This window comes from Hylobates moloch, unplaced genomic scaffold (genome assembly GCF_009828535.3).
Source record: "Hylobates moloch isolate HMO894 unplaced genomic scaffold, HMol_V3 SCAFFOLD_18, whole genome shotgun sequence".
NCBI classification, from domain to species: Eukaryota; Metazoa; Chordata; class Mammalia; order Primates; family Hylobatidae; genus Hylobates; species Hylobates moloch.
The window spans coordinates 56,314,178-56,326,524 of record NW_026652293.1 but is presented as its reverse complement, the minus strand read 5'-3'; the positions used below and the strand labels follow the sequence as shown (position 1 = coordinate 56,326,524).

Genomic DNA, 12,347 nt, shown 5'->3' with positions numbered 1-12,347 from the left:
AATTGGTGATAAATAGTATAAAAGCTTCATTTTTTATTCTTAATATTCTCAGCAATTTCTGGTGTAAAATAAAGTTCATGATACTTATTTAGTCCTCTTTTATGATTAGTTCACTTAGCTTTCATTTCAGTTCCTGATAGTGTTGTCATTATAACAACTGGGTTTAGTAACCAACGAATAGCTGCCAAAAGCTTTCATTCCACTGAATTCCTGACTTTGGTGTAGTAGATTTTCTCAAGTAAGTTTCTGGACAGAATAGAATATCCTGTCTCATGATGCTTAGAAAGCGTTTCCCTGTCTTGAGTCAAATTTGGTGGTAATGAGAATTCCAGCACTATATGCTTGTTTTATATTTTATAAGGCTCTCCTTTCCACCCTTACCCTCATCTCTTCCCCCTCAGTTCTACCCCCACCACCTCCAGCTCCCAACTAGACAGTAGATTACTGGCTGTGTGAATCTAAAAAATTAAGTCTGGATTAAGTGACAATATTCTACTTTATGTGTATTTTTTAAATCTGTTTTTTCTTACACAGATTGAATACATTTTAGCAAAATTAACTTAGCTCTTTAATTGTCCATTTCTATTCCATCTTTTCCTTTAACTGATTTTTTGAGCTGTCAATTCTCCTATCAATGATAGTTAATAGCCAATATTTTGAAAATGAAAGCATTTTCCCATTTATACCATATTGGATATGAGCAGTTAATTTGAGTGCTAATAATTCAAGTCTTAATTGTCAGTACATATACTCTGACACGTGTGAACTTGTGCTTCTTAATCATTTTTCTGAGTCATCTGTTTCTAAGAAAAGTGAAACAATTACAGTAGCAAGCGCTTGATTTTGATATTAGTACATTCTAAATGTTTTAGAAGTTAATGCTATAGCTGAAATGATAGTGTTCCACTCCATTTTTAATACTGAGGTTGGGTGTGGTTCCTTAAAATAGTTATGAATAATGCCTATGGAGGTATTTTGCCATAGTTCAGTAGATTTCTGTATTAAAAACTGTTGCAGCCAGGCACAGTGGCTCATGCCTGTAATCCCAGCACTTTGGGAGGCCGAGGCAGGCGGATCACCTGAGGTCAGGAGTTCGAGACCAGCCTGGCCAACATGGTGAAACCCTGTCTCTAGTAAAAATACAGAAATTAGCTGGGTGTGGGGGTGGATGCCTGTAATCCCAGCTACTCGGGAGGCTGAGGCAGGAGAATTGCTTGAGCCTGGGAGGCGGAGGTTGCAGTGAGCCGAGACCGTGCCACTGCACACCAGCCTGGGCAACAGAGCGAGACTCCATATATTAAAAAAAAACAAAAACAAACAAAAAAAAACCTGTTCCTTCTGCTTCAAAAAATGTTTAAATTTAAAATAGTTTATTAATGGACTCATAGTTGTTAAACTACAACATTTTACCTTAAATGTTAAAAGCATGAAATCACATGGATTTTATAGTAAAGAAAGGAAAAGAAAGTAATGCTTTAAAAGACTTAGTAATTGACATATCTCAATACAGACAAAATTCTTTTTAAAAATCCCAGTTTTCAAAGAACAAAAGTATAGCTAAATAGTATTGATATAAAAATATTGCTTTGTTGTATATATTGCTGTATTGCATAGAAGGCATTGCTGGTCTGCCACCATACCACCTAGAATGCTCCCAATCTTGTATGATCTTGGAAGCTAAGCAGGGTTGGCCCTGATTAATACTTAGGTGGGAGAAGGCATTGGTGCCTAGGGCAAGTTACTTAACCTCTCTGTGCTTCAGTTTTCACACTTTTAAAATGGTTGTATCTAACTCATAGAGTTATAGTGAGGATTAAAAGAATTAATGTTTGTAAATCACTTAGGAGAGCCTGTCACTTAGTAAGTGCTCAGTAGTTGTTAGCCATTGCTATTACTATTATATTTATGTTTAGAATTATTTACTAGTTTTGTTAGAATTGAGTGGCGTGTTTGAATAACAATAATTTGAGGATATTGGATTCTATGTAGAAAAGACTATTGCTGGTTTCTATGCAACAGTTGTTTGAGAGAGTGAATAAATCTATGAATATCGTGAAATCTTTTGCAGTTGCCACATGTAAATGTAATTTTCAAATGTAATCTTTAAATGTAAGTTTTCAGAATAAAATTGGACATCTTCTAAACTCTTGTATTGGGATTAAAAAGAATTTTTAGAGATTGTGGAAATGGTTCAATATTGTCACTTGTTCTTCGGCATCAAGTCGTATCTTGTTCAGTAGTGGTTTATTTTGTGAGTTGTTGTATCGCTGTTTATTGTAGATGTGGTAGTTGTATAGTGCCCACTTGCATAAGTGCTAGGGGCCAGGACAGCACTTGTTACTCCTCTTTGCTCCTTATTCACCTTCCAAAGAATATTGATAAAAGAGAAAACCACCAAGTCCAATTTACTAAACTTTTGCAAGTTATCAATACATTTAGAAAAACATGCTTTTTTCCTTCCCAGAATATTTCATTGTACAGGCATTGCAGACATTCTGCATAAATACTTTTATGATCTGGATTTATTCCTAATAAAAACTTAAGAAATATCTCTTTTGGAAGGACTTAAAAGCCTTGATGGGCATAATTCACCTGCCTGCCCTGATATGTGTTTCTTATATGAATCTCCCTTTAATTTCCACCCTAGTTATTCGTATTTTTGTTCTGATTACTATTTACCTGAACAATTGAAATAACCTGATTGATTTTGCCTTTAGTCTTTGCCCTTTCCTACTTCAACCTATGTATACTTTTATCACAATAATCTTTTTTTTTGAGATGGAGTCTCACTCTGTTACCCAGGCTGGAGTGCAGTGGTGTTATTTCAGCTCACTGCAACCTCCGCCTCCCAGGTTTAAGCGATTCTCCTGCCTCAGCCTTCCCAGTAGCTGGGACTACAGGCATGCGCAACCATACCTGGCTAATTTTTGTATTTTTAGTAGAGACAGAGTTTCACCACGTTGGCCAGGCTGGTCTCGAACCCCCAACCTCAAGTGATCTGCCTGCCTTGGATTCCCAAAGTGCTGGGATTACAGGCGTGAGCTACCAAGCCTGGCCACAATAGTCTTCTTAAAGGGCAGATCTGAAAGAGGTAAAGAAAACCAGAAAACAAAAAAAACCCTTCTGTGTAATTACTGCTAAAGTAATCACAGTTTCCTCAACTGGTTATTGAAGGTCCACCTCAGAATGACAGCCCCCTTCTCTCAACTTTACTTTTCCTTCTGCTTTCAGTTTGAGACTTTAGACAATTGAACCATGACAGTTTTCTAAACTCTTTAATTTTAGAAATCCTCCTGGTCGTTGGGGCTTGATTCCTAATACAGATCTTGTTCTGTTTCTTTAGGTCATATAATGGCATACCTTGCTAAAGCTCATACAATCAAATGTCTGCTTTATTTTATAGTGATTGTGTGTGTGTCTTCTCTCTCCTAATGCAACATGAGCTTATTAAAGGCAAACACTATCTATGCCCTATCATTAACATCCATTTTATAGCTCATGTTATATGAAACAGATCCAACTATAAAATTTACCACCGTTTATCACAAATACCAGTTTTGCTTGGTGTTGCCTATATATTTAATTAAACAAGTTGGTGTTGGACTTAAGTCTAAATTAATTATACCATTGTGCTAACTTTCAGACATTTTTAAGCCTTTTAAAAGGTGAATTTTAGGCTTTATGGAGAAGAAAAGGTGAAGCTTGGAGCAGAAGATACCAGGCAGCCCTTTAAATCATATCTACAGCTGTCATCAAAGCAAACTTGATATAGAATTAGTTGTGGCACATTAGGTCAGGGGAGAATATATTCTCACCTTCTCTCCCTCATCCCAACCCTTTGCCTCTTATTTCTTTTCTCTAAAGTCTGAAAGATGCTAGAAAGAAATAAAATTTAACTTATTTAAGAGAATTATGGATGTTTTATTAATAAAAATTAACTTGATGATTTGAACTAACAGTTATGATAATTTTGGTATTTATAGCTTTTTTTATTCCCCTACAGAAAACCATAGGCAAAATTGCAACATGCTTGGAATTGCGAAGTGCAGCTTTACAGGTAAGGAGTTTTTCTCCTCTCTAATACAAGGAAAATAAATTATTCTGTATTATTCTGATAAAACATTAGACATTTATGTCAAAAGCAGTATTGTCTCAGAAGTGTCTTATAACATCTATTAAATTCATACTTTTTTAGTTCATATTTGTAAATTGTAAAATAAAAGATATGACTTCAATTTTTTCTGTTATTTTTGGCCTGAGTGTTCCAAAAATAAGCAAAAACCAGTTTGGGACTTTTCATTTTCTACCTTGAAAGCAAGAAATAGAATCCTTTTGAGTATTTGGTTCTTGCCACTTAGAAGACAGGGTGCAGTGAAATCCTTCTAGTGAAAAGATGTAATATGCTTATTTTAAATTTAGTCCACACAGTCTCAAGAAGAATTTAAACTGGAGGACCTGAAGAAGCTAGAACCAAGTAAGTTTAAGTTTATATTTTTTTGTGATACTCCTTTGGAAAAATAATCTATCATAGATGTTAAGGCTATTTAACAAAGATTCTGATATGATTTATTTCTGTTAATATCTAGTCCTATGTGATTTCTTGGGTGCTTTTGTTGCTTTTGTAACATTTGTAGTAATTATTTTTTGGATTTTACCTTCGTTGTAGGATATATGAGGTTGTACCTCATCTAAATATGTATTAGCCTTTATTTTGTCTTACTCACTTTAATAAAACCACAATTACTTTGGTAAACATTTGCAGCAGCATCTAGTGGAGAATATAAAGCTTTAGTCATTGATGCCCATTTACACTACATGTCATTGAAAACTACAGTCCAGCTGTTGGAGCTGCTCTGCAAAATACTTTTTTGTTGTCTTCATTTTCCTTTCTCTTTAGAACTTTTTTGAAGTAAATAATTTCTTCAAATGTTTTGGTGGTTAGTATGCTGCCAAATAAAGCTTTTTTGCTGGTTCAGATAAATGTTCTTTGCAATATGGGCAAATGCACAAGTGTTGAATATAAAACTAAATGAATATAAATCAATATTCTCATTTTTCATTGAGACAAGATTGCACATCTTAACATTATTATGTAAATAGAGTTTGTTTATCCATCTAAGTCAAATATCTAAGTAGGGAATCATAAAATCGTAGCATTTTAGAACAGAAAGGAGTTTTAAGAGTCATATAGTTGAGTTCTCTCACTTTATAGTTGAACAAAGCTGAAACGATTTGCTCTATTTCACTTCAGCCCTTAGTAGCCTCTTTTAAGGAAAATTAATGACTATAACTTGCAGTATGTTGGACTAGGTTGGTTGTTATGCTGATATATTCTTCAGAGTTTTAAAAAAATCTCTTGAAAATCATGTCTGAAATTCATACTGATTGTGAAAATACATTTAATTTGCTTATAATCCTCAGTCATATACTACTTCTTACTCAAACTTATCTCTTCATGACCCTGTAAAATTCCCTTCCATAAATTCATCCTTCAAAGTCCCTCAGATGTCCCATCTTTCTCTGTTCCCCTAGCCATATTAAACTCGGCTTCCTATCTTTTATAGTAACACTTTTTATATCCATCTTCATTGTTTGCCCTGTATTTGTTTCACTCCTCAGAGAGATTGTGAATAGCCTTTGTATTTTTCCCACAGAGCCTAATTCAATGCTTTGTATGTAATATGGGCATGGCAAATTTTGTTACATTGAATAGAATTGAATGTCTTCAGGGAAACTTCTCATAATTAAAAAATAATCTTTCAGATGGGAACAGTTACCCATTTTGCCTACCACAAAAATGAAACACGTCAGTGGCAAAGAGAACACATGTTGATATTTGTGTGTGTGTCATTTCTAGAGTGTAAGCTTCAGGGGGGTGGCAGGTCCATGCTCCGTGAGAGCAGGCTGGGAGTGCAGAGTTTTTACTAGTCCCCCACATCTGCCATTCAGAGGTCCTCAGTGTGTAGAGTCTACTGAGTGAGCCAGTGAGTCCCCAGCCCATGATGTACTTTGTATTCATTTAATACCTTCTGTGAAATTATAAACTCACCTCTCCCCTTCTCCGCATCCTCCTAAAGTATAATTAGTAGTACTAGTGGAAGGAAAACCCTATGTAAAGTTTAAGGTAAATCCTGTTTTTAAAGGCATTAGAATCCCTGTTATTCTATAGTTGGTGAAAATGGAAACCTATCCTACAGAAAATAAGAAAGGATCTGTTTTTCCTTCCAAAATTATCCACATAAATTAAGTATTTGATACACTCTACATTTGTAAAACAAAATAATGAAAGGTTATTATGCCAAAACAAACATTTCCTTTTCAAAGCATACCTAAGAAAAGGAAATACTGTTTAATTCTTCTATTACAATACAAATGGAAGATATTCCTAGTAACCGATACAGTTTTCAACTTTTTTATTGGTGTTTTATACAAATGTAAAGGTTGATTTTTTCCCCATTTTATTATTAAAATGTTACTATATGTTTTTGTTTCTGATATGAATGACACATGGTCTTTTTTGTCACCTGTTCCCCTTTCCCATTCTTGATATCTAATACATTATTATGTTAGTGATTAATTGATAAATATTGAGTTGAATTAATCATTTACTCACAATGAGCTATCATGTACGAAGTTTAGAAAGGATGTTCTTATAATTTTTTTAAAAAATAGTGCTTTTTAGTGAGATCTGAAATGCAAGGATTCTAGTCAGTTAAATAGTGGTAGAGAATGAGTTATATAATAATGTAGGTTTATACTTGTACTTTAAATTTTTCTATGTAATTTCATGATTGTAATTCTGACAACAGACTGAAGGAAATGTTCTCATTGTGGAATTGAGGAAATTGAGATTCAAAGTGGCTATGTGAATGTTCAAGTCATTGGCATAATTCTTGGGCTAGGATTTGATTTCAAATCTTCTAACTTTCATCTTCTGCCACTTCTGCCTTGCTTATCAAACTTCTGCTATACAGTTGCTTCTGTTCCTTGAACAAACCTGAGTAGTTTTTGCCTCAGAGCCTTTGTTGTTGCTCCAGGCTGTTTGCTAATCCCTGGAAAGCCCTTTCCCTACAGCTGCCTGCAGATGGTTCCTCTCATCCTAGGTCATGGCTCAAATGTCTTCTAATAATTTGGTTTTGAAAGGCTTACCCTGTCTACCTTAGCTAAAGTTTTCCCTCTTCTCTGCTTAATCCATTTACACACTCATCCTGTTTATGTCCTTTATAACACTAATCACAGTTACATTATCTTACTTGTTGGCTTATTGCTTTTTCTGATGAGAGTCTGAGATCCATATATGAGGGTAAAGACTCTGTCTTGATCACTGTTCTCTTTAGCACCTAAATCAGTGACTGGAATATTATAGGCACTCAATTCATATTTGTTGAGAAGAAAGAAAGAGAATGAATGAGCATCTAGACACCAGCCTCAGAGTTCTTTCTCACTGGAGGGTTTGGTATAGATTACATACATAAGAATGAATATACTATGGATTATGTATATAAGATTATATATATAAGAAGGTATAGATTATATGTATGAAGAGTATAGATGATATATATATATAAACGTATACATTATATATATATATAAAAGAAGAAGATGAAGGAATGTTGGAATAAGTCATGGAATTGCAACATGCAGTCTCTGGATTTCCTGCTTTGGGATGCCAATATGCCACACCCATTTTAGCTCTAAACTGCAGGACTCCAAAATTAAAGATTGAATAAATTGAGTACAAAATCATGGAAGCCTTTTAGGTCTTCCAGTTAATGCCATGAATTCACTTTAATGTAATCACGGGTAGTTACTGGCCACCCATAAGGCCAGAAATGAAACTGAATTACATACATACCCTTCAGAGGTAGCTAGAATTGTAAGATGCCTCTCTTTAAGTTTACATGCCAGAATGTAATCATTGAAATATAGATTGGTCACAGCCAGAACACAGCAGGTGGTCCCATATTGTTTGAAATCTTCTCTTCAGGATAAATCCCTCTTTGTGAATGTGTGTATATAAATATGGAAGTACATGTGTATATATACATACGTATGTATATAACAATGTGTATGTATACATACGTATGTAATACATACGTATGTATATAACAATGTGTATGTATACATACGTATGTAAGTACATATGTGTATATATACAATCATTTGTCACTTAATGACAGGGATGCACTCAAGGAAATACATCCTTAGGTGATTTTGTTGTGTGAGCATCATAGAGTGCAGTTACACAAACCTAGATGGTATGGCCTACACGGTATAGCCTATTGCTCCTAGGCTACAAACCTCTACAGCCTGTTACTGTACTGAATACTGTAGGCGGTTGTAACACAGTGGTAAGTTTTTATGTGTGTAACCTATCTGAACATAGTAGAAAAAGGATAGTAAAAATACATATAAAAGATAATAAATGGTATGCCTTTATAGGGTACTTACTATGAATGGAGCTTGCAGGACTGAAAGTTGCTTTGGGTGAGTCAGTGAGTGAGTGATAAGTGGATATGAAGGCCTGGGACATTATTATACCCTACTGTAGACTTATAAACACTGTACAATTAGGCTAAACTAAATTTATTGTAAAAATTATCCTGTCTTTGGTAACAAATTAACCTTAGTTTACTGTATATAAACTTTATTAACTTTAACTTTTTAAAACTTTTTGACTCTTCTGTAATACCATTTGGCTTAAAGTACAAACACTTTGTACAGCTGTACAAATATATATGTGTGTGTGTGTGTGTGTGTGTGTGTGTGTGTATATATATATATATTTTTTTTTTTTTTTCCTTGAGACAGCTTTTGAGACAGTCTGGCTCTGTTGACCAGGCTGGAGTGCAGTGGCATGATCTCCGCTCACTGCAACCTCCATCTCCTAGGTTCAAGCAATTCTCATGCCTCAGCCTCTGGAGTAGCTGGGATTACAGGCGTGTGCCACCAGGCCTGGCTAATTTTTTTGTATTCTTAGTAGAGATGGGGTTTCGCTATGTTGGCCAGGCTGGTCTCAAACTCCTGTCTGCCAGGGATCCCTCTGCCTCAGCCTCCCAAAGTGCTGGGATTACAGGTGTGAACCAATGTGCCGGCCACAATAATATTTTTTCTTTATGTCCTTATTCTATAAGTGTTTTCTATTTTAATTTTTGTTTGTTTTTACTTTTTAAACTTTTTTTTTAACAACTAAGGAACACACACACATTAGCTTAGGCCTACACGGGGTCAGGATCATCAATATCACTGTCTTCCACCTCCACATCTTGTCCCACTGGAAGGTCTTCCAGGGCAGTAACACACATGGAGCTGTCATCTCCTATGATAACAATGCTTTCTTCTGATACCTCCTGAAGGACCTGCCTGAGAGTGTTTTATAATTAACTTTTTTGAGGGGGAGGCTGAGGCCTGAGGTCAGGAGTTCGAGGCCAGCCTGGCCAACATGGTGAAACTCCATCTCTATAAAAATACAAAAATTAGCCAGGTGTGGTGGCTCACACCTGTAATCCTAGCTACTCGGGAAGCTGAGGCAGGAGAATCACTTGAACCTGGGAGGCAGAGGTTGCAGTGAGCCGAGATCATGCCATTCTAGCCTGGGTGATGGAGCGAGACTCTGTCTCAAAAAAAAAAAAAAAAATTAACTTTTTTTTAATAAGTACAAGAAGTATACTCTAAAATAATGACAAAAAATATAGTAAGTACCGTAAGTTCTATGTAACAATATACTATAAAAAGTATAGTATATACCAGGCAGTTGGAATTTTTCAGCTCCATTATAATCTTATGGGACCACTGTCATATGTGTGGTCTGTCGCTGACTGAAACATTATTATGTGGTGCATGACTGATTATAATAATTTTTTAAGACTCAGAATGCCAGGATTCAGCATAATAAATTTTATCATAAAAGAAATATGAGAATTATAAACTTGCTGCTACAAACTACCAGTTTGATGGCATTGAGAAGAAATCTCAGAACAGAGAATAAAATGTACTCGTGTGTCTCTGACTGGGCATCTTTTATACAACTTTTCTTTTTCTTGCAACAGAGTATCATTCTTGCAATGGCATGATCATGGCTCACTGCAGCCTTGACCTCCCAGGCTCAAGTGATTCTCCTACCTCAGCCTCCTGAGTAGCTGGGACCACAGGCCTGCGCCACCATGCCTGGCTAATTTTTATTTTTATTTTGTAGAGACAGGAGTCTCCCTGTGTTGCCCAGGCTCAAATCTTTTAATTAAAGTACTATAGGGAGGAGGCATTCTCTTTTTCTGGTACCCCCTGTCTCACCTAGGAACTTGTAGATGGGACTCATTTTCCATGAGGGCTCTGAGACTTTGGAACTTGCTCTTCTTGGAGATCTGACGTTACTCTGAAGATATTGGTACCTACAGTATATCATGGATATTTTAATTTTGCTAAGACTTCAGTGGACAAATGTACTGTGTAGCTCTCAAATGGTGGTAAGGCTGGGAATTTAAAAATATATATTAATATGCACAATAAAATTGATTAATCATTTAAGATATAATTTTTGATTTTGCTTCGTGGAAGAATTCATGTTTCTTTATCTTCTTATTCTAGTCCTAAAGAATATTCTTACATATAATAAAGAATTCCCATTTGATGTTCAGCCTGTCCCATTAAGGTAAAAGAAACATTTATATTTGTTTTCTTATTTTATTTTATACCTCTCTCAGATATTTCTGAGTTTTCTTAAATATCAACTTTGGTATTATTGATATCATTGACATCAACAATGATAACAGTATATCAGCATTTTATTTTATTTTAATATTATTATTTTTTTGAGATGGAGTCTTGCTTTGTCACCCAGGCTGGCATGCAATGGCGCTATCTTGGCTCACTGCGACCTCCACCTTCCAGGTTCAAGCAATTCTTCTGCCTCAGCCTCCCAAGTAAATGGGATTACAGGTGCACAGTGCCATGCCCAGCTAATTTTTTTGTATTTTAGTAGAGATGGGATTTCACCGTGTTGCCCAGGCTGGTCTCGAACTCCTGAGCTCAGGCAATCCACCTGCCTTGGCCTCCAAAAGTGCTAGGATTACACGCATGAGCCACCGCACCTGGCCTATCAGCATTTTTTTTAATAATAGCATCTTGCCTGGGAAACGAGTATCTGTGAGGCTTCACTAGTATATTTAGTTTTGCAGTTCGTTGTTTTTTCTGCCCTTTTTTCATGTAGAAGAATTTTGGCACCTGGTGAAGAAGAGAATTTGGAATTTGAAGAAGATGAAGAAGAGAGTGGTGCTGGAGCAGGGTCTCCTGATTCTTTTCCTGCTAGAGTTCCCGGTAGGTATCACTTATTAAAAATAAACCTTACTTAACTGCCACCAAAGTCAGGGTGTTTGGAACTTACTTTGGTATTTGCTAGTGGGGCAGTACAACCACTCTAAAGCTCATGCCATTCTTAGGCAAATTTTATTGGCAGTAGCTATTTCGTAAGTATGGTGTGAAGTTATCTTACTATCTGTGTCAGGGGTCCTCAGGACCATCCCCATGTTCAGTGATTCACTAGGACGACTAACAAGGCTCACTATGTAGTTGTATTCATAGCTAGGATTCATTACAAGAGAACACAAGAACGAAATCAGCAAACAGAAAAGGCGTACGTGCAAAGTCTGGAGGAAACCAGATGCAAGCTTTCAAGAATCCCCTTCCAGTAGAGTCACATAAAATGTTCTTAATTTCCTGTGCAACAAGTTGTGACAACATATGTGAAATGCACAATGTTGTCTACTAGAGAAGCTCTTTAGAGTCAGTGCCCAAAGCTTTTACTGGGGACTGATTATGTGGGTACCTTCTGCCTGGCACAGACCAAAATTCCAGATTACAGAGGAAACAAGATGTTTAGCACAAACCATATTGTTTACACAGTTTAGGCACAGTGACCATTCTTATCAGGGAATGGTGGGAACCCTCCCCAAATCCAAGATCCCAGATGCCAGCCATGGGCTGACCTTGCAAGGAGGTTTTCTAAGAATAACAGTCTTAGGCCTGCTATGTTAATTCTTTTCTGTATACTCTCATAAGTACTTGTTTTGTTTTGTTTTGTTTTGAGACAGAGTCTTTTTCTGTCACCCAAGCTGGAGTGCGGTGGCACAATCTCAGCTCACTGCAAACTCCGCCTCCCAGGTTTCAAGCAATTCTCATATCGCAGCCTCCCGAGTAGCTGGGATTATAGGTGCATGCCACCACGCCCGGGTAATTTTTGTATTTTTAGTAGAGACAGGGTTTTGCCATGTTGGCCAGGCTGGTCTCAAACTCCTGACCTCAGGTGACCCACCTGCCTCAGCTTCTCATAGTGCTGGGATTACAGGCAGGAG

The 12,347-nt window shown here is 36.4% G+C and overlaps 1 protein-coding gene across 7 annotated transcripts in view; it reads left to right on the top strand.

Moving 5' to 3' along the window:
• Positions 1 to 12,347, top strand: part of AIDA (axin interactor, dorsalization associated) — a 45,600-nt gene that overhangs the window by 13,675 nt on the left and 19,578 nt on the right. For all 7 annotated transcript variants that reach the window (XR_009210937.1, XR_009210936.1, XM_058430958.1 and 4 more), the window contains exons 3-6: positions 4,004 to 4,057; positions 4,420 to 4,474; positions 10,585 to 10,648; positions 11,207 to 11,313. Coding sequence is in view for 4 of the 7 variants with exons in the window: in XM_058430958.1 (XP_058286941.1) it covers positions 4,004 to 4,057; positions 4,420 to 4,474; positions 10,585 to 10,648; positions 11,207 to 11,313 (280 nt within the window). In the remaining 3 variants the exon portion in view is untranslated. The remainder of the gene's footprint in view (positions 1 to 4,003; positions 4,058 to 4,419; positions 4,475 to 10,584; positions 10,649 to 11,206; positions 11,314 to 12,347) is intronic.